Source organism: Boleophthalmus pectinirostris, unplaced genomic scaffold, assembly GCF_026225935.1.
Source record: "Boleophthalmus pectinirostris isolate CB_2022bp ecotype Guang Dong unplaced genomic scaffold, ASM2622593v1 HiC_scaffold_21, whole genome shotgun sequence".
Lineage (NCBI taxonomy): Eukaryota > Metazoa > Chordata > Actinopteri > Gobiiformes > Gobiidae > Boleophthalmus > Boleophthalmus pectinirostris.
Genome location: NW_026571175.1, coordinates 26,773,734 through 26,794,196, shown reverse-complemented (window position 1 = coordinate 26,794,196; position 20,463 = coordinate 26,773,734). Strand labels below are relative to the sequence as shown.

At 37.9% G+C, this 20,463-nt stretch overlaps 2 protein-coding genes across 2 annotated transcripts; both read left to right on the top strand.

Annotated features, from left to right (window-relative positions):
• The first annotated feature begins 1,703 nt into the window (after window positions 1-1,703).
• tekt2 (tektin 2 (testicular)) lies at window positions 1,704-7,445 on the top strand. The gene is made up of 9 exons (XM_055157101.1): window positions 1,704-1,730; window positions 4,202-4,407; window positions 5,052-5,195; window positions 5,299-5,413; window positions 5,739-5,846; window positions 6,218-6,361; window positions 6,496-6,575; window positions 7,160-7,308; window positions 7,384-7,445. Exons 1-9 carry the CDS (start codon window positions 1,704-1,706, stop codon window positions 7,443-7,445), a joined length of 1,035 nt encoding a protein of 344 aa, XP_055013076.1.
• Window positions 7,446-12,423: 4,978 nt separating this feature from the next.
• Window positions 12,424-13,410, top strand: si:dkey-211g8.9 (free fatty acid receptor 3). Its single transcript, XM_055157100.1, has one exon. The coding sequence runs from the start codon at window positions 12,424-12,426 to the stop codon at window positions 13,408-13,410; it is 987 nt and encodes a 328-aa protein (XP_055013075.1).
• The last annotated feature ends 7,053 nt before the right edge of the window (window positions 13,411-20,463 follow it).

Genomic DNA, 20,463 nt, shown 5'->3' with positions numbered 1-20,463 from the left:
TGGTCCATAGTCTCCTGCTGCAGCGAGACATAGATTATAATGTAGTTATGGCCTCAAAAACATACCTGGAGTTAGTGTTTCATTTACACTTTTCATTTTAAATTGTTTCCATTTGATTAACCCTGTATTATTAGTCTGTTTACATCTCCAAAGATCAAATGCTCTGTTCTACCTCATGTTTGCCTAGAATGTTCCAGTGTATGGCATTAAAGGTCTATCTCGAGACAAGCAGGTGACCATCAGAACAAGTTAATGATTATAACTCAGCTAACCTACTAACTTAAAAGTTTTTAACAATAAAAAACATGTAATTTCTTTAATAAATGCAAGATAGGAAAGATTAATACCATATTGTGTAACATTCCAGATATAGAAATAACATCTCCACTATAAAAGTTACACAGTGTAGCTTTAAATGTGTGCAAATAAAAATCACAAGAGTCTTTTTACATATGAATACGCCACATAGAAAAAGTTCTTAAGTTAAAACCGAACATTCGTGTTGTAAATTATTTAGCGGTGGGAGTTACTGAACTTTGTTTCAGTGGGTTGCCTGGAGACCGTTGCCATTGGAGACCAACACCACTCCAGTCTGTCTGAGGTCCCCGGCAGCAAACGGTGAGTCGAATTTTGGTTTTTATTGAGTTTTTGAGTGAACAATTAACATTTTCTACTATATATATTTATGTTATTATGTCGATCTACAGAGCCTCTTGCTTTTTTATTGATTTGGATATTAAACAAACTAAAACAAATTTATTTATTTGCTGTGTAAGACAACAAAACACAGCCTTTGTCCTGTATTTGTGATCATGATTATTCTGGAACTATTTATGACAAAGGGTTAAAGTGCATGGTGTAACTTTTCTGGTGAAGGGCCGGGTCCGTCACTTGCTTGTTTCTGTGGAGATGTCTTTGCTCTGCCTGGAATGTTCCGCAGTATGATATTAAAGAGCTCTACTTAACATTTATTCAATTACAGGTGGTTTTATAGCTCAAAAATTCTAAAAAAAAACATGAACAGCATTCTGACTGTGAGCGGGGATCGCCTCTTTACAGATCTGACCTGTAACTTGGTCTGATTTGCTCTCTGTGAAGAGAAAACTGTTTGTCATACTGTGAAACATCACAGGCAAAATAACATCACCATGGAGAAAACCATCTACGACTACGACGACATGTCTAATACAATGCAGTAAAACAGAGGGAACTACAGAGAAAATGATCCTTTCATTTCAACGCAGACTACATGACAAAATATCAATTGTTAAGCATACTTAAATCTTAATTCTTTCTGTTCTGACCATAATGATTCACACTCTTGTCAAGACATTCAAAAAGGAATAAATAGCATTTCTATTCTAACTTCTATTCTAACTCTTATATAAATACTTGTTCCCACCTCTGATATATACATACTGGTACACTAAGAATTATTTTTTGCAGCACAGTATTTTGCTTTTTATTTCTTTTTTAACTGCACTTTTAAATGCATGTGCATTTGGAAAAAGTTTTTGTTCTATTTTCATGTTGTTCCATAATTTGACACCACATTCAGAGATACTGTTGCTATATAATGTTTTACGGTAATTAACTTTATTACCTTAATTCATTTTCATGATTATTGATGTAAACTGTTTGAGACAACTAAAGTTATTCACAGACTGAGGTGTCAGTGTCAGTCAAAATTCAGTGTCTTTAGCATGACAGCAGCCTCCAGGGGGCGACAGGTGAATACAACAGGAAAGGCTTCACTCTTACTCAGCTCTGGTGTTTTGAGCCATTCCCTTTAAGTATTTCTTCTGGAAGGTCTTCTGCCACATTTGTTGCCACATATAGTGTAAGAAGCCTGTAGCACCTCAAATGTCCATAGGTTAATTTGCATACATTTATGTTTTTTTATTCTTATCTTCCTATGTACAAAGTATATTTTATTCATTTTATGTTTTATACATCGCAAAAACACTCTGAGGTACATATTTGTAGCCTATATTTATTTTCAGTTTGAAAGTTCTGCAAATTATCAAAGTGTTTTGGTTTTTGTTTTTTGCGAGAGAAATGCTGAATAAATGCATCGTGTAACTAAAAAAATAATCATTTGAATAATTGTGACTTCAACATTGATCAAAATAATCGTAATAATGCTTTTTTCCATAATCGAGCAGCCCTACCTGGAGTTAGTGTTTGGTTTCATCCACACTTTTTTAGAGTAACCCTCCAAAAACTTCAAATGTCCCATTTTCTAGTCTTGTAGTCTTGTAGAGTCATCAGTACTAAAAAAAAAAAAAACTAAAAAAACTGTTCATTTCACACAATCTAATAGTCCCTTGTGTTTATTCCCACAAAGTATTTCCTCTGGAAGGTCCTCTGCGACATTTGCTGCCACACAGGTTGTAAGAAGCTTGCAGTATCTCAAATGTTAATAGGGGAAGCTCATAATATTTGTTTTATTCAAGCTGCCTTCACTTACATTACAGTAATATACCTGTAATATAATCCATGTGACAAATGTGAAGAAAAAAAGTGATGCATTAAAGGAAATGTTCTTTAAAATGACACTGTCATAGGTTAAGTTTAATGTTTAAAACTCAGTTGGAGGACAGGTCAGAATTCTGTGGTATATTTGCTGTGGTATATTTCTGTGGAATATTTGTTGTTAAACTGTCATATTGCAGATTTGTTGACATGGTTTATGGTTAATATCTCCTTCAATTACAACTGGCACAAAGTTCAACATCTTTTCTGTCAACAGAGATTAACTCACAACAGAAAGTGGTGCCATTATTCAACCCCCAAAGACATCACTGTGGTCATGTTGAAAGGACTTTTTAAGAAATAAGATTAATTTGATTTGTGTAGCCAAACAAGTAATGATAAGATTTAACATTTGATATTAAAAACAGTAAATCTCCCATAGAGTTACAGAGGCCCCTGCCTATACCTGAAACTATGACTTCATCAGATTATAGAACCAGGAAATATCCATAAATGTTGAACCTTATCAGGGATGGGCTGCACAAACATCGTATCAATTTTATTATGACTTAAACGTTTGTTGATTTAAACTGACAGAGAAGATGCTGAACTTTGAGTTTGTTTTTAGTTTGGATAAGTCCAGTAAATACAGAGCCAACCATAAACCGTAAACCAGGTCAATAAATTTGCAATCTGTTAAACAACTAATTTCACCACAAACTGACGTGTTAAACTATTAAACTACTAAACAGTGTTGTGATTAGACCTGTCACAATAACACAATTTGAACCATGATATTTCTCTACTGTCTCTGATATTGCAATAAATTATATAATAATAGTAATATTTGTGATACTGAAACAATTTTATGTTCTGCCACTGACACAATAACAATAAATCAGAAAAAAAAAAAACGTTACCTGCTTCTCTCCATGGAGATATTGCCTGAAATGTTCCACAGTTTTGGCATTACACTTATTTATCTCTATGGAGACAGCAGGCAACACCACTGGGCCAAGTTACATGTTTGATCTGTGAAGAGGCGAGACCACTCAAGGTAAGAACGCAAAAATCCATGTTATTGAGTAAAAAAGTAACTAAGTAAGTAAGTAAGTAAGTAATAAGTGAGCAAATAAATAAGTAAGTAAATAAATAAGTAAGTAAGTAAGTAAGTAAGTAAGTAAGTAAGTAAGTAAGTAAGTAAGTAAGTAAATAAGTAAGTAAGTAAATAAGTAATTAAGTAATAAGTAAGTAAGTGAGTAAGTAAGTAATAATCAAGTAAGTAAATAAGTAAGTAAGTAAGTTTTATTTATTTATTTATTTACCAGTTTCACAGACATATGTCACAAATAAGCCTTACAGATCATTATTCATTCACCCCATGCCCGGTGTAAATGCATGATAGATATGTTTAATACAATACATCACCATGGAGACAAGCAGGTGGCCGACCGTCCACCAAAAAAGTTGCACAGTGGACCTTTAAATAGACAGTATCATTAAAAACATGAGATGCAATGAATAAGTAACAGTATGAACCAATAATTAGGCATAGATGTTATTTATTTAAATGTACCTCAAATCTTACTAATCTTGGCCAAAATGTCATCATAAATATAGTGTACAAAAGTATATTGTTCCAGCTGTTATATATTGAGGTCGATATAGTAATTATCGAGACAGGCCTAGTTGTGATGTCCTGTGAACTCTTCTTGTGTTGTGTCAGTGTAAGGAGCAGATGGAGCAGGCTCTGGCCTCCACCGTGGTCCCTCTAGAGGTGGGGTCTGAGTGTCTGACCCTGAGGGAGGGGAGGAGTGGGTACGAGCTCGTCCTGGACCCTGCAGACCAAGAGCTGAAGACTGAGGTCGCTTTGATCCAAAGAGTACAGCAGACTCTACAGCAGCTCATAGACAAGGCCTTCGAGCATCTGTGGTAACTACAGGATCACTGTACTGTCATTCCCTGGGGGTGTGATGCTAACTGGAGGCTTGACTCTGTCTGAAGCTCTTTTACTCAAATTAGACTTTAATCTGATATTTGTTTTTACACAATCTGATCTAAAAGAACTGACTTTTAGAATTACAACAGGTGCTGTTGAAAACGAAACACCTAAACAGGACGATGAATGCTCGTATTGATCATAGGCTCCTGAAAATGTTGTTTAAAGTCAGTTTGTATGCAAAGTATGAATTCCTGTGTATATATTTTATTAATATGTATTATTTACTTGGACTGACTGTGATGTACCACCTTTGTACAATGGACTGACATCAGCATAATTGATTTACCACCTTGTAATTGGCCGATCTTGCTAAGCAGGACATGGTTAGTATTTTTATGGGACACCACTGGGAATGTACCAGGTGGGGCTCTAGTGCAAATTACGTTTGTATCTTTTGGCAAGACACTTCACTCACTTTGCCCAGTATGAATGTGATGTGTGAGTAATATGCAATATAAGCAGGTTGACAGCATTACTTCTGTCAGTCTATTCCAGGGCAGCTGCATGTACAGCAACTTTGAGTGTTAAGTGTTAAAATAATGTATTTTTATTTTAATCAGGCTCTTTTTTTCAGTGTTTTACAAGAGAACCGTCAGCATCTCACAGCGGACCTCCAAAACAAGATAGACGCTCTGGACATTGACACGACCTGTCTGTCTCTGACCAGAAAGTCCAACCAAATATCACTGAAGCCCAACCCCACCAGGATCCCCTCAGGGTACAGACACAATCAGATTCCAGTCTGACTGTACTTTGGTTTTCATTTAGTTTATTCTCTAAGATTGTAGATAATAAGTAATATTTTGGAGGTATTCTGTTAGGTCCTGTACCCCTCAGGAGTGGCTGCAGTTCAGTCAGTACAATGTGGCCCGAGCAGAGGAGGCCATGCACCTGTCCCAGCAGATGAGGGAGGAAATGAAACTCACACGAGCACAGGTACAAGTCAGACATGGGTGCAAAGTCTTTACACAGTGGACAAATAAAGATGTTTTTAAAGGTGCACTGTGTAACTTTTCTGGTGGGAGAGACACCACTTGCTTTTCTACATGGGAATATTACGGTTTTGGCCTCCAATAGAAAAAAAATAGTGCACCTTCAAGTTACTTGTTGGCTTGTTTTTTTGTAATCATGGTATCACTGTAAAGTTATATAATAGTGTTAAGGTCTTAAGGTCTTAGCAGTATTTTAAATTACGTAAAATTTTACGTTTTATTTATTTGTTTTTTTCATGTGAAATCAGTGTTGTTTAATCTTTACTTAGCTTCAGAATGAGTTGGATAAACAACGCAGTGCCACTGAGTTTGCCCTCAGAAAACGCACCCATCAGGAGGAGCAGGCCCAGGATGAGCTTGAGTGGCAAATCAGAAATGTGAGTACTATATACTTAGTGTATACATCTATAAGATAATTAGAAGAGAATGGCCCTTACCCCAATGGACAAATAAAAACCAGCCAGAAATATCATGAAACAAGTTATAAGGTGCAGTATTTAACCCCTCTAGATACTTGTCTCCTGAGATGTCATTGTGCAATATTTCACAGTATGGCATCTATCTCTTTGGATATTATTGTACTTTGTAGTTTGTAATGTATTATTTTTGGTCTTTGCTTTCTTCGAAGTTCCACCTTTCCTTAATTAACCCATCTCATTGTTTAAGCTTTTTATGGGTTCTTGTTATCTAATATGAACCAGTACTTTGACCATTTTTACAAACTTATTATCATATATTTTTTTGTCAGACAGAGAATGAGATGTCCGATATGGAGGGTGACATAAAGGGGCTGGACGCAGATTTACAGGCGAAGAGAGCGTCCCTGAAACTGGCCCACACCCGACTGGAGAACAGGACCCAGAGACCCGGGATGGACCTGTGCAGAGACGAGGTCTTTAAATACACTTTAATACACTTCACCACTTTTAGAGAGATTAGACCTTTTACAGGACGCCTATAAGTGAAGTAGTAAAAGCCAGAGTAAGAACCTTAAACTTTCTACTTCTTTCTTCTCTCTTTCCTCAGGTCCAGCATGGACTCGTTTATGAAGTACATCAGCTCGAATCTACAATCATGTCTCTCAAACAGAAGCTCGCAGAAGCACAGTGAGTACATGTTTCTCTACAAATAAAAACTGTATTAACTGGGAAAAACAAATCCTTATCTCTTACTAAATATTATTTCATTAAAAAACAATTTGCAACCTATTTAACTGCTAATTTATTATAAAAGTGAACAGTACTAGGGTGCAAGTTAGTTGACTTGTAAAACAGAATATGTCCCTAATATACAGTATATTGTGCCTCCAATAAAGGTGCACCATGTAACGTTTCTGATAGGGTTTCACCACCAAGTTATTGATTTGCCTGGGATGCTCCATATTAGATATATTTATTTTGCATTGATTAAACCTGGGAAAAATATGTATTCTTACTATGAGGGGGTCATCTCTCCACAGATATGACTCTTAACTGTATATTATACATTTACATTGAAAAAAAATGTTATGGTTAATGTATATTGTGCACTGTTCCTGTCTCATAAATAAACTAAAAAAAACATTCAGGATAAAGCAATACTATCTAAAAGAGTAAAAGTAGGTGGCGCACACTTCTCCAAAAGTTCCACAGTGCACCTTTAAACACTACTGTCCTTCAAATTGCTGTGATCATGTTTATTATTGTCGTAGAAACTCTCTGCAGAGGTGTAAGCTGCACCACAGTCGGATGTTGCAGGATCTGTCCCGTAAACAGCAGGCCCTGTCTCTGGAGCAGCGCAGCCTAAACACCAGGACCCGCCTCCTCCCCCCCGTCCATGGCTCCGACAGACCCCCTGCGCCCTCTACACCCCTCGATCTCCTCACGAGCACAGACAGACCCCCCGTGCCCCTCCTGAGCACAGACAAACCCCCTGTGCCCCTCGTGCCCCTCACCAACTCCAGCGGGAGGAGCAACCTGCAGCTGCTGGCTCAGTAGGACCACTGCACCAGTGAGTTTAGAATCAACACCCAGGGGTTCCTGAAAGATGAAACAGTCACTATAGTGGCAACTGACAATTTAAAACAAAGTATGTATTATGTTTTTGGAATGGTAAGTCCTCAAAATGTTGCACATAACAGAAACCTATAAATTATGACAAACTATCCCTTCTCAGACAGGCACGTTATTGGTTATATGTAGACAGACTAACAATGAATTACTCAAATGTGTCAATGAAACAAAACATAACTCCAGGTTTGATTTTTATGAAGTAACATTTTAACATTTTGAAGTAACTAAAAGCTCACAAGAGTCAATTTTGCATAATAAAGGACCTTCAATGAATAAAGATCAAGTACAAGAGTTGGTTTTCCATTGACATCATTTTCATAAGAAATTAAGAAGAAAAAGAAGAAATACTTTCTGAAATACCTATCTCTACATTTGGTGATCATCATGTTTCTGTATTTGCACTGTTTTTGTGTTTTGTTGTGTGGTCAGATGTTGTCGGTCTTTAAATGTGTTGTCTACATTTTACTTTGTTTTTACTCCTCCTCCATCCATCTCTCTCTCTCTCTCCATTATCTTTAATGGCAGTGTTTGTGTGTGTGATACTGTTTGATCAGGGGATGTGAGCGTGGTAATGAGCTGCACTTCGGGTCAGGCAGAAGATCAGGTTTAACAGAAAAGTGTGTGCTGTTTTTTTTTTTGCAATAAAAGTCTGTTTTGCACTTCAAATATTGTCTTATGTTTTGGTGTGTACAATTTTATTTATTTATGTTTAGGAAAGCCTTTAGGAACAGTTTCAGTTTGGTCAAAAACATGAGCTGTTAGGTTTGAACAATTTGAACAGTAAAATGTTCAGAATTTGTGCTTTGGTGAGTGTAAATATAAAGAATTTCGGTGTTTGATTTTCGACAAAAAGGTGAAGTGTGAGAAACACTTGTTTAAGAGCACAAATTATCTCAGTAGTTGTAGTTCCAACCAGGTCAGATTGTGTTAGAAAAAAGATCAGATTAAAGTTTAACTTGAGTAGTGCCTTCAGTTATCGTCACACCCCCAGGGCCTGTTGTTGATATCAGCTCTAAAGTATCAACTGGACCAAAAATAATAATGTCAGCCACAGGATGTTGTCATAGCAACAGTAGCGTGATTAAAGATGCTCTGGTTTTCTGGTGGAGCCGGGGGGCCATCTCCTTTTATCTCATGAAAATTTTATTGGTTTGCCTGGAATGTTCCACACTATGGTATAAATTTATCTTCCAAATCCCCGGTGTTCTTATTGACATAAAAATGTGGTTTTGTAGGGTCAGAATCTTCACAGATAAAAGAAGATTCCAGATCCTACACCAATAAAACTTACATCGTGTCCCTTTAACTCTTCTTGCTTACTTGTTTACTTAAATCACTTTTTCAAACACACTTGTTTTTTTGGGGTTTTAACTAGTTTTGAGGCATTTTACTGTTCAATAATTGTTGTATATATCTTTTTATTGTATCACACATGTAAAGATTTGGTCGACCTTGAATGGGGTGGGGGTGGGGGGTGGGTTGCAGGGCTGGCATCACTTCCAGTCTTCTTCTGGATAGGATTTAAAAATGTCATGGCGGGGAGGGGAAGACAGACTAGCTCGTAGCTTGAAGGGGAAAAAAGGTATTTGTGCTTTATATGTTATATGATTTATTATTATCACGGATGTAACTGTAACCACTCTATATGTTTTTAGCTTTTACGGTGACTTATATGTGTGGAAAATAAATACATGGAATGTACGAGCAATTATTCAGCTAAGGCCACTACAATACATATGTTTTTATCTTTGTGTACAGCACTTTGGTCAGCTTTGTTGTTTTTAATGCTGCTTTATAAATAAACTGGATTTGGATTAAGACATTAAAGGGCCGTGTGATGTTTCCTCATCAAACACATACCTGGAGTAGTGTTTGTTTCACTCAAACACGTGTGTGGAGGAATGTTATGTGGTAATACAGGAAGTGCTCCACTCTGTTTTTCCATACACCTTCACTCGAATCATTTGGATAATTTCAGCCCTGGAATTGCCAATCTCTGTTGAACAAAAGGTAAAGAGATGAGATGTAGGCAGACTAACAATAAACATGTGTGAATGAAGCAAAACACAACTCTGGGTCTATTTTTGATGAGAAAATATTATAACAGGGGTCCCCAACTTGTCGCTCGGGAGCTACCAGCAGCTGTTCACCCTCTTTCAAGTAGCTCACCAAAGGTTTTATGTATTATACATATTGCTGAATAACTCAAATTTGATTGATTAAATGCCTAGTTCCTTCATAAATTTATAATTTTGATGCCTAATTTTGTGCACTGATAACTGGATAATGGGTTACTGTACTTCATCTTTGGCTTACCATGGCTCTTATACAAAATATCTGATGACTGCTAAAATTAGTAGCTCTCTGGCATTTTCAGTTTACAAAAAGTAGCTCACAGGAGGAAGAACGTTGGAGATCCCTGCATTTTAACCCTCTCAGGCTCAAATTACATTTTAGTAAGAGGAAAAAATCTGATATTTGGGGAAAATTATCATATGGGGTAATAATATACAATCCTGACTTCTTTTTTTGAGAGAGACCTTCACATCCAATGTGTTCTGGGATGTTTCAGATTTGCAGCATTGGTCCGGTGTGGTAAATTAATACTGAAAACTGAAAATGATATGAATGCTAACTTTATGTGTATACCACTTTTCATAACAATGAAAACATAAAGCACAGTGTAACAGCTTTACAGTGGCAGAACAACATTAGAAACAATTTTTATCCTTTGTAAACAACAAAAGTACTTTGCACTTCTGGCAGGTCATTTGTGTGTAACCATTCTTGCACAGTCTGCATCGTCCATGTTTATCAGCATGGATGGGAAAAAAGGCTCCTGAGTAAAAAAAAGCTTATAAAATATGAATTTGGAGTAAGTAGGTAATTGGTATTTTGCTGTTGCAAATCTGCAACGTCTGCCTGGAGAGGGTTAACATGATCTAAAGATCGCAAGAGTCAATTTTACAACATATAGCTCCTTTAAGGCTGAACAATCCTAAATCTGTCTTATTTTTTTTACTGATTTCATTGACACTAAAACAAATAATATAAACAGCCACACATCAAAGTTTTATTTTTTTTATTTTGTGCAAATGCCATCACTGCTCTTTATTCCGTGCTCGTCTTCAACAGTAGCTTTGTGATGTCTAAATAAAACATCACCATTGATTTTCACTTGTGCTAATAAACAAATCCAATAACACTGAATCCTGGGTAAACACAGCCAAAGCCGATGTGAGCGCCGGTCGATTCCTGTTTCTCCGAACAACATTTCTCCGTAAATTGTTTCCATGGCGATGTTTTGCTCTATTTTTCTGAAAGCCATAACCCACACACCTGCTCTGTCCTTTTTTTTCTATGCCATTACGTTGCGAGAAGTGTCTTAATGTCACCAACAAATCACGGAAAGCCAATCCTCTTTTTCTCTCTCATGAAGTTTTTATAGTTTTACGACGCTGTTTCTCATGTTTGGTCAGTGGTCGACGTTTGAAAGCCTCGCGAAATTATTCTGAATCATTTCACTTAAGAGCCCACATGCTACCTGTCTGGTTCGTGTGGGATGAGGGTAATTACGCGTCTCGGTGCCAGTTAAAAGACCTCTATTTCTGCATGATCGCGCCCCTTATCTACGCTCGGATGTTGTATGGACGTGCCCCCAACATGCCCACTTTTGGACAACGCCTCCTTTTTTTATGGACGGCATTCATTCACGAGAATCGGGCACTGGATGCAATGAATGAACGCAAGAAGAGGATTTGAAGATTGCCCTAGAAGTCCTGTAAAATCTGGAATATCAGGATATTGTTGGCGGCTAAACTCAAATTTGGATTAACCCACACATAAAAAAAAAAAAAAAAAAAAAAAAAGAAAAACCAGTTGGGATATTGTCAACAATCTCTACAAATCAAATTCTAGGTTCATTGGAAGATCAGAAAACTCTATTTTTGGTAACAGGAAGCTTTTATAGGACCATAGATGGAAGATTAGTTATTTTTTGGAGAACTTTAAACTGGACTTTGAGGTAACTGCAACTGAACTTTTAAGAAACTGCAACAAACTTTTTGAAATATGGACCACAACAAAAAAAATCACATCTTTATTTTACATTTTTGGAATTTTATACGACTATAGATGAAAGATTAACTGGACATTGAGGTAATAACAACTGAACATTTTACGACACTAAGAAACTTTTTGAAATTTGGACGACAAGAAAAATCATTCTAATATTTATCAGATTTTGTTATACATTTTTAAAAGTCTATGGAAGTTTAATTATTTTTGGAGATCTTTCAACTGGACTTTGAGGAAATTTCAATCGAACATTTTACAAAATTGCAAGAAACTTTTTGAAATTCGGACCACAATAAAAATCATTCTAATATTCACCAGATTTTGTTATACATTTCTTGAATTTTATAGGACAACAGATGGAAGACCAAGAATTATTTTTGGAGAACTTTCAACTGGACTTTGAGGAAATTTCAATAGAATATTTTACGAAAGTGTAAGAAACTTTTTTAAATTCGGACCACATGAAAAATTATTCCAATATTTACTGGATTTTGTTATACATTTTTTGAGTCTTAACAATTGTTTTTGGAGAACTTTCTACTGGACCACAATTGAACATTTTATGAAACTGTAAGGAAGTTTTTGAAAGTTTGAAGAAGAAAAAATTTCCAATATTTAACACAGTTTATTTTAGATTTTTTACTTCATCTTTATGAGTTCGGTTCAACCAGCTGTTTGAACTTCTTAAAACCGTTTCCACCATTTCCTTTCAAAATCATTCAAAACACGTCTACAAACTTCAATCAAGACACTAATGGCAGTTTTTGTTCTTTCAAAATTCTCCCCAAATTCAATTTTGAAGATGTCCGATTTTGTCAAAGACTTCATGGCCGTCATCATCTACTCCATCACCTTCCTTCTGGGCCTCCCTTCGAACATTCTAGTTTTTTTTGTTTATGTTAGAAAAGCTCGCAAACACGGTGCCACACCCAACGTCGTCTACGCACTAAACCTGTGCGTTGCAAACCTGGTTCTTGTCGCCTGGTTGCCCGTCAAAGCTTTTGAAACTTTACTCAACAACTGGAAACTACCAGATCTTGTTTGCCCGATTTTTAACTTTTTCTTGTTTTCATCCGTGTATGGAAGCTGTCTCTTCATTACCGCCGTCACTGTTGGACGTTATCTTAGCATAGCGTTTCCAATTATTTACAAACTGTACCGGCGTGCGACGATTTCCTGCTTTATTAGCGCCGCTTTGTGGGCTGTGGTTTGGATTCATTTAAGTATCGGACTTGTGGCCGAAGGTGGCGCAAACTTTATTTCCGTTGAAAATGACATTGTGGCTTGCTATGATTCTTTCAACGTCACGCAACTGAAAGTGCTGCTACCGCTAAGACTCGAAATGGCGATTGTTTTGTTCATAGTTCCATTAATTCTAACATCTTTTTGCACTTTGCGTTGCGTAGTTCTAGTTTGGCGTTCAAATCTTCGTCCGCTAGGAAAAAAGCGGTGTTTAACGGTGGCTTTGTCGACGCTTGCTGTTTTTATCGTATGCTACGCTCCATACAACACATCGCACATCGTTGGATTTATTTTGAGCAAGAATATTCAGTGGAGAAGTTTGGCGATGTTAACCAGCTTGTGTAACGTTTTCTTGGAGCCGGCGGTGATGCTGATGCTATCACCAGCAGTTTCCAGAGGCATCATGGGAAGGATCTGTGGAAGGCAAAGTCAATTTAGTCGGATTGAAAGAATTCCCAAGCAAAGTGTGATCAAAAATAAAGAAGCGAACAGGCCAGAGAAGAGATCGGAGAAGGTCAAAGGAGCTGGCAAAGAGTTTGAGGACATCCGGGAGCGAGAAGGACAAAACTAAGGACATATGTTCACGCAGAGGAGCTCATATTTACGCTCGTTAATCCAAATTAAGGACCCTTTCTGATCGATGACAAGAGTAGACACCTACATGCATCCTCCAAACTGTACGATTTCCATTGTTGTTCATAACAGGAAGAGGGTTCAGTTCTCCAACTGTCAACGTATGTCATCAAATACATGAACTTACAATAATCTTTGCATTAGCCTCATTAACCTTTAATAACTGCAATGTGTACGTAATCCAAGTATTTTATGAATCAAAGTGTACAGTTTCTCTTTCCTAGCACATTAAAGTTCAGATATTCTCCTAAACTGACAAATGTTGTTCTTTTGTCATGATATGTAAATGCATGTTTGAGTAATCTTCGTTCTCTCTGTCCAGGGCCCTGTCTTTCCAGTGCCTGTATACACTGTTTACAGTGGGGCCTATGTCAACAGTTTACAGTGAACACACCTTTTAAAAAAAGGAAGAGAAGAGAGGGCAAAAACAAGAAAAAATGGCCAAAAAAAAAAAAAATGTGCATAGAAATCAACCACTTGATACCCATGAATACATGAGATAAAACAACACAACTCATGGGGTTACCTCCAATGTCAGAGACATGACATGATCTAGAAAAGGTAACCAGGCTTCAGTAAATTTAGAGCCAGAGCCTTTGAGAGCCTTATTTTCTCCAGTTTCATAAATGAGAGGACATCTTTTATCCACTGGGAGTGGGTGGGTGGGTGAGGATCTTTCCAGAGCATCAGGATAGCCCGCCTTGCCAACAGTGTAAGAAAATCTATAAGGCACATGTTTGTAACACTTTGAAATCTTTATTTTGCAAAAAATTTACTGTTTCATGTTTCTATTCACTGTTTCATGTTTTGACTGATGTGTGAGTGTTTTCTGCTTGAGCTGTCTTAAACCTCTTGCCTCTTGGCCGGAGTCGTCACTGCAAATAAGAAAGACTTCTCAATTGACTTACCTGATAAAATATTGAATAAATAAATAAACCTACCTTTTTTCCATCTTTTAATCTAATAATATTCTTCTATCTAATCTGATCACTGCTCAAATTCCCTTTACTGCAGAATAATTATCATGAATAGCAGCAGTTGTTCAACCTTATTTAAACTGCTCTGTTCTCCTTGTTATCAACATTAATGATTTTTATACAGAAGTAAATACAAATATGATAAAATATGAAATGCCAAAGTTATACATTATCAGTTTATATACCCCAAATAAGGCAAAATACAACATATTTAAAGATACATTATGTAACGTTTGTTGTGGACGATCTAAGAATTTTTAAAGTTTTTTGAGCATGGCATGGCATTACAGGGGCCCCACCCTGGAGCCAGGCTTGGGGTGGGTGCTTGACGGCGAGCATCTGGTGGCTTTGCCTTCCCCCACAGAGCCCAGCTGGGCACAACAACATGGGGCCACCCTTCCGTGGGCTTACCACCTGCAGGAGGATCCATGTGGGGCTGGTGCATAGAGATCTGGGCAGCAGTCAAAGGCGGGGGCCTCAGTGACCAGATCTCTGGACTGGAGACTGGCTCTCGGGACATGGATTGTCACCTCGCTGAAGAGGAAGGAGCCTGAGCTTGTGTGGGAGGTCGAGCGTTACCGACCAAGTCCGTGGCCATGGTTCTCAACCGGAAAAAGGTGGCTTGTCCTCTCTGGGTGGGTGGGAAGTCCCTGCCTCAAGTTGAGGAGTTCAAGTATCTTGGGGTCTTGTTCACGAGTGAGGGGAGGACGGACCGTGAGATTGAAAGACAGATCGGTGCAGCGTCTGTAGTGATGCAGTCACTGTTTTGGACCGTTGTGGTGAAGAGGGAGCCGAGCCGAAAGGTGAAGCTCCCGATTTACAGGTCAATCTTTCGTTCCTCCCCTCACCTATGGTCATGAGCTGTGGGTAATGAGCGAAAGGATGTGATAGCGGATACAAGCGGTCGACATGAGTTTCCTTCGCAGGGTGGCTGGGCGCTCCCTTAGAGATAGGGTGAGGAGCTCAGTCACAAGGGAGGAGCTCGGAGTAGAGCTGCTGCTCCTCCATGTTGACAGGAGGTGGCTCAGGGATCTGTCCCGGATGCCTCCTAGGCGCCTCCCTCGGGAGGTGTTCCAGGCATGTCCCACCAGAAGGAGGCCCCGGGGAAGACCCAGGACACGCTGGGGGGACTATGTCTCTCGGCTGGCCTGGTAACGCCTCGGGGTCTCCCCAAAGGAGCTGGAGGACGTGTCTGGGGTGAAGGAAGTCTGGGAGTCCCTGCTTATGCTGCTGCCCCCGTGACCCGGCCCCGGATAAGCAGAAGAAAATGGATGGATGGAGGAAGTAGTTTTAATACTGTGGGATATTCATAGTCAACGCAATAACATCTCCATGGAGGCAAGCTCTATTTATGTTACATTTTTTGATCTTTGTGCAGCACTTTGGAAACTTGTAAATTTGTAAATGTGCTATATAATAAAATGGATTTGAATTTGGAAGTCAGTGGCAAACCCTTCTCCAGAAAAGTGACACAGTGTACCTTTAATATAATAACGCTGAGTGAATGCTGTTTGCTCAGTTGTGTGCATATGTAAACTCAGAGGATTACACATACGCAGACACTGAGCGGCCGTGCTTTTACGATATAATGATGTTCCCAGACGATCTTATCTCTGCGTTTAGACAAACACAAGTGCCTCATGAGGGGCGCTCCTTTCAAATCTTCAAAATATGACATTTTTAGAACAATATTGCCTTGTTTTTACTAATTAGTAGTATAGTATAGTCCAGGTTTAATCTGGGTCTAGTTCTGGTTTAGTTTTCAGTCGTGTTCCAGTTTAATACAGATTCTGACATGTGGTGATCTGTGAATGCAACAACTTTCGCTTTTTAAATAAATGTACCTGTAAAACAGACTCCAGAAATAAATAAATTGTAATTAAATATCTGCTGTTGATCTTTGAATTTCCTTTGGGATCAGTGAAGTTGGTTATATCTCTGTTTATCTACCTAAATGTAATGTAAATCAAATCAAATAAAGCAGAAGGAAGGCCATATGTTCACTGGAAAGGTGTGACACGCTGAACTTGAACTGTGCTTATGTTAAAGGTACACTATGTAACTTTTCTAATAGAGGACGTGACACATTGCTTTGTATTTTAATTTATTCAATTAGAGGGGTTTACCTTGAAAAAAAAACTGCTTTGGGCTTTTTATAAACATATTACAGTCTCTATTACAGTGTTTTTTCTTGGTTTTTCAAATATTTGTTAAAACTTAGGCAGTGTTTGCATTGTGTCTCCATGGTAACTGGGGGACATTCAAAATAAACAAATAAACAAAAACACAGAACACCCCCAGTGCGATCTCATGGCAAAGTATCAATAAACTGTAGAACATTTAAGGAAAAGCAGTTTGCACCTGGAGGTGGAGGACCCTCCCTTAAAAAAGTTTCATAATGTACCTATAAGAGGATGTTGACCCTGTTCACCTCTCTCTTTCTCTGCCTCTTTCGCTCCCTTCCTCTTCACCTTCCTCCCTCTCCCTCTCTCTCCGTCTCTCCCACTCTCTCCCTCCCTCTTCATTTCCCTCTCCCTCTTTCCCTCCTTCTCTCGTTCTCTCTTTCTCTCCCTCCCTCCTCCCTCTTCCTCTCTCTCTCACTCCCTCCCTTGCTCTCCCTATTTCTCCCTCCCTCTTCACCTCCCTCTCTCTCTCCCTCTTCACCTCTCTCCCTCCTTCCCTCTTCTTCTCTCCCTCCCTCCTTCTCTCTCTCTCTCCTCCCTTCTCTTCCTCCTCTCCCTCCCCACCTCCGTCCCACCCTCTTCCTCTCTCTCTCACCCTCCCTCCCTCTCTCCCACCCTCTTCACCTCTCTCCCTCCTTCCCTCTCCCTCTCACCCACCCTCTTCACCTCCCTCTCTCCCATCCTCTTCACCTCCCTTCCTCTTCCTCTCTCCCTCCCCTCCTTTTCTCTCTCTCTTTCATTTTCTCTGTCCCTCTTGCTCCCTCTCTACCTCTCTCCCTCCCTCTTCATCTCCCTCACTCTCCTTGTCTCCCTCCCTCCCTCTGTCCCTCTCGTTCCCTCTCTCTCTCCCTCCCTCTTCACCTCCGTCCCTCCGTCCTTCCGTCCCTCTCTCTCTTTGTGTTTTAATCCCTTGTTCATTTGATCCACTCTTTTATCGCGGTGAGTACGAGAGGTTGCTCAGAGATCGTGTTTGAAGAGGGAGGGGAAGTTTATTCAATTTCCGGAGCTTTTATTGGAGCAACAGTTTAAGTCCAGTTTTAGAGTCTGGTCCTTCAGAAGTCGAGCGAAGATGCTGCCGGTCGCACCTGAGACTGTGATGGACTCCCGAGTATTTGCTGCGTGACAAAAGGTGAGACAATTCATCTAATACTTCACCAAATATATGTTCTGTTATTGTATTGTTAGCTGGTAGAAAATTAAACTAAACAAACCAATAAAAAGTTTAACACATGAAACTTAAATGTGCATTGTGAAACTTTTCTGCTGGACAGTCTGTCACACGATGTAAAAAACAAAATGTAGTCAATTTAAGATGACTTGAATTAAGAACGTTTTATCATGATTTGAGTAAATTTCACTTGAAAAGTCAAATTATCTTAAGACGTTTTGTACTTAAATCATGAAAATACATCTTGCTGCACTTAAAATAAGGAAAACAACAACTTTTTGCACTTAAAATAAGAAACAAAATGTTGCTTAAATTAAGAAAAACACTTCATAATTTTACTTGTCAAGTTGAATCGACTCAAATAAAGTAAAATGTTTTTAATTTAAGTAATTTTAACTTACCCAGATATGGCTTTTTTCCAGTGAAATGCTTGGAAATGTTATTGCTTTGGCTGGAATGTTTCATAGTATGGCATTAAACCTTTCTAGCTTCATGGAAACCAAACCAGACCATGTTACAGGTTAGATCTGTGGAGAGGCGACCCCCTCATAGTCAGAAAGCATTTTTGCACTATAAAACCATCTTTAATTGAATAAATGTAAGCTAGAGCTGTTTAAAATCATACTGTGGAAAATTCCAGACAGAAAAATGACCAGAAAAGTTACACAGTGCACCTTTAACTCACTTAGAACTGGGAGTACAATTATTCATTATGGATTAACAAATGGAAAACATAATCTGATTTATTTTTCATGGCTTATATTTGTACTATACTACACCAAATATGTTTTCTGTTATTATCTTGATAACTGGGAGAAAATTAAGGTGTTTTATCCACATATTTATCAATCCAGATTTTTGTATTACATTCTTATTTTGTCTCATTAAAAACTCAAAAGGCTTCTGATATCAATTCCTTGAACTTAAAGGTGCATTGTGTAACTTTTTTGGTGGAGAATCCAGCATATGCTTTTCTCCATAGAGATGTTACTATTTATCTGTAATATTTCATTAAGCCTTTCTGTTGCCATGGAAACCAAATCAGAAAAGACCAAGTTACAGGTCAGATCTGTGGAGAGGCGATGCCACTGTTGTATTTTGTTTCATTCGCTCATGTTTCACTCACAAAACCTGTTCTTCTCTCAAATCAAAAACACTTTGTTCCACTTTGAGATGTCATGTGGTAGTACAGGAAGTGCTCCACTGTGTTTTTAAACTGCATACACCTTCACTTGAATGACTTTGATGATTTTAGCACTGCAATTGCCACTCTTTACAAAATAAAAAGTAAAAAGTAAAACGTATCTGTTAAATTGAAAACTACTACTACATGACATCGCAACACTGTAAACCTGAATAAGTTAACAGAAATTACTCACAAAGAAGAACATGTTACAGCAACTTGACATAATTAAGTTAGTAGGACTCCTTCTAAAATGTTGAGTATACACAGCTTCATTTATTTAATTACACTGAACGTTTGGGTTTACAGTGAAGGAGGACAGAGCATTTTGAGCTTTGGATAAAAAATGGTTACTCAAACATGTGTGAATGAAATAAAACACAACTTCAGGCTTCTTTCTGATGAGGAAACAGCATTATAACATGACTTAAAGCTCACAAGAGTCATGTTTGTGTAATATAGGACCTTTAACTACAGTCGTACATATACAACTGTTTGTCAGATTGTTTACTGTTTATTTTTTGCATTAAATATTGAGTCTGTAAATGGGAAAACTTTGTAGCTTTAAATTAAAGAAGTGACACAACAGAGCAGTGAGTACAAATTTATGAAGTGAGCGCAGCAGTGTATGATCTTAATATTGTTTTAACAAATGTTCACTGAAGTTCCCATAACAGCTTCGAGGGCATGGGAGTGACGGTGGAATTTGACTCATTATAATGTATTTGTTTTATTAAAGGGCCCATATTACACTATTTTGATCTAAATCATAATGTTGTTTCCTCTTCACAAACAGACCTGGAGTTTTGTTTTGTTTCATTCACACATGTATAACTCACAAATCCTGCATGTTTAGGCTCAGTTCTTATCTTCTATTGCCAATCTCTACACAAAACAAAAAGTAAAAGTAGCTATTAACTTGAAAACTACCACTACATTACCTCAAAGCTTTGGAGATATACACAGCCTAAAAATAAAGGATTACTGAAACATGTGTGAATGAAACAAAACAATCTTCCAGGTACGTTTTTGATGAGGTAAGAACTTTCTAAGAGTAAATTTTGCATAATATAGACCCCAATATTGACCATTAACCACTATAATAGACTCTATTCATGCTTACGTCACAATCCAGGAAGACGTTTGGAAACATGCGTTGACAACTTCCGGTGTACAGTGGCAGAGTTAGCAATTTGGGGTCCCTAGGCAAACTTTGTTTGTTTATTTCTCACTATAATGCACCGTTTTTTTGTTTTGTTTTATTAATATATTTATTGTCTGTCTTTCCCCATTGTTCTTGAGACATGCACATCCATATTTATTTGAATTATGGTGGATTGGAAACTTGCCTTATTAGTTCAGTTACCTGCTAGACAACCAGAAATGAAAGAAGTTTTTTTTTTTTTTTGCTAGTACAATAACATTTTAGTTTACATTCATTACATATGATTATTATTATTATTATTATGATTATTGTTTA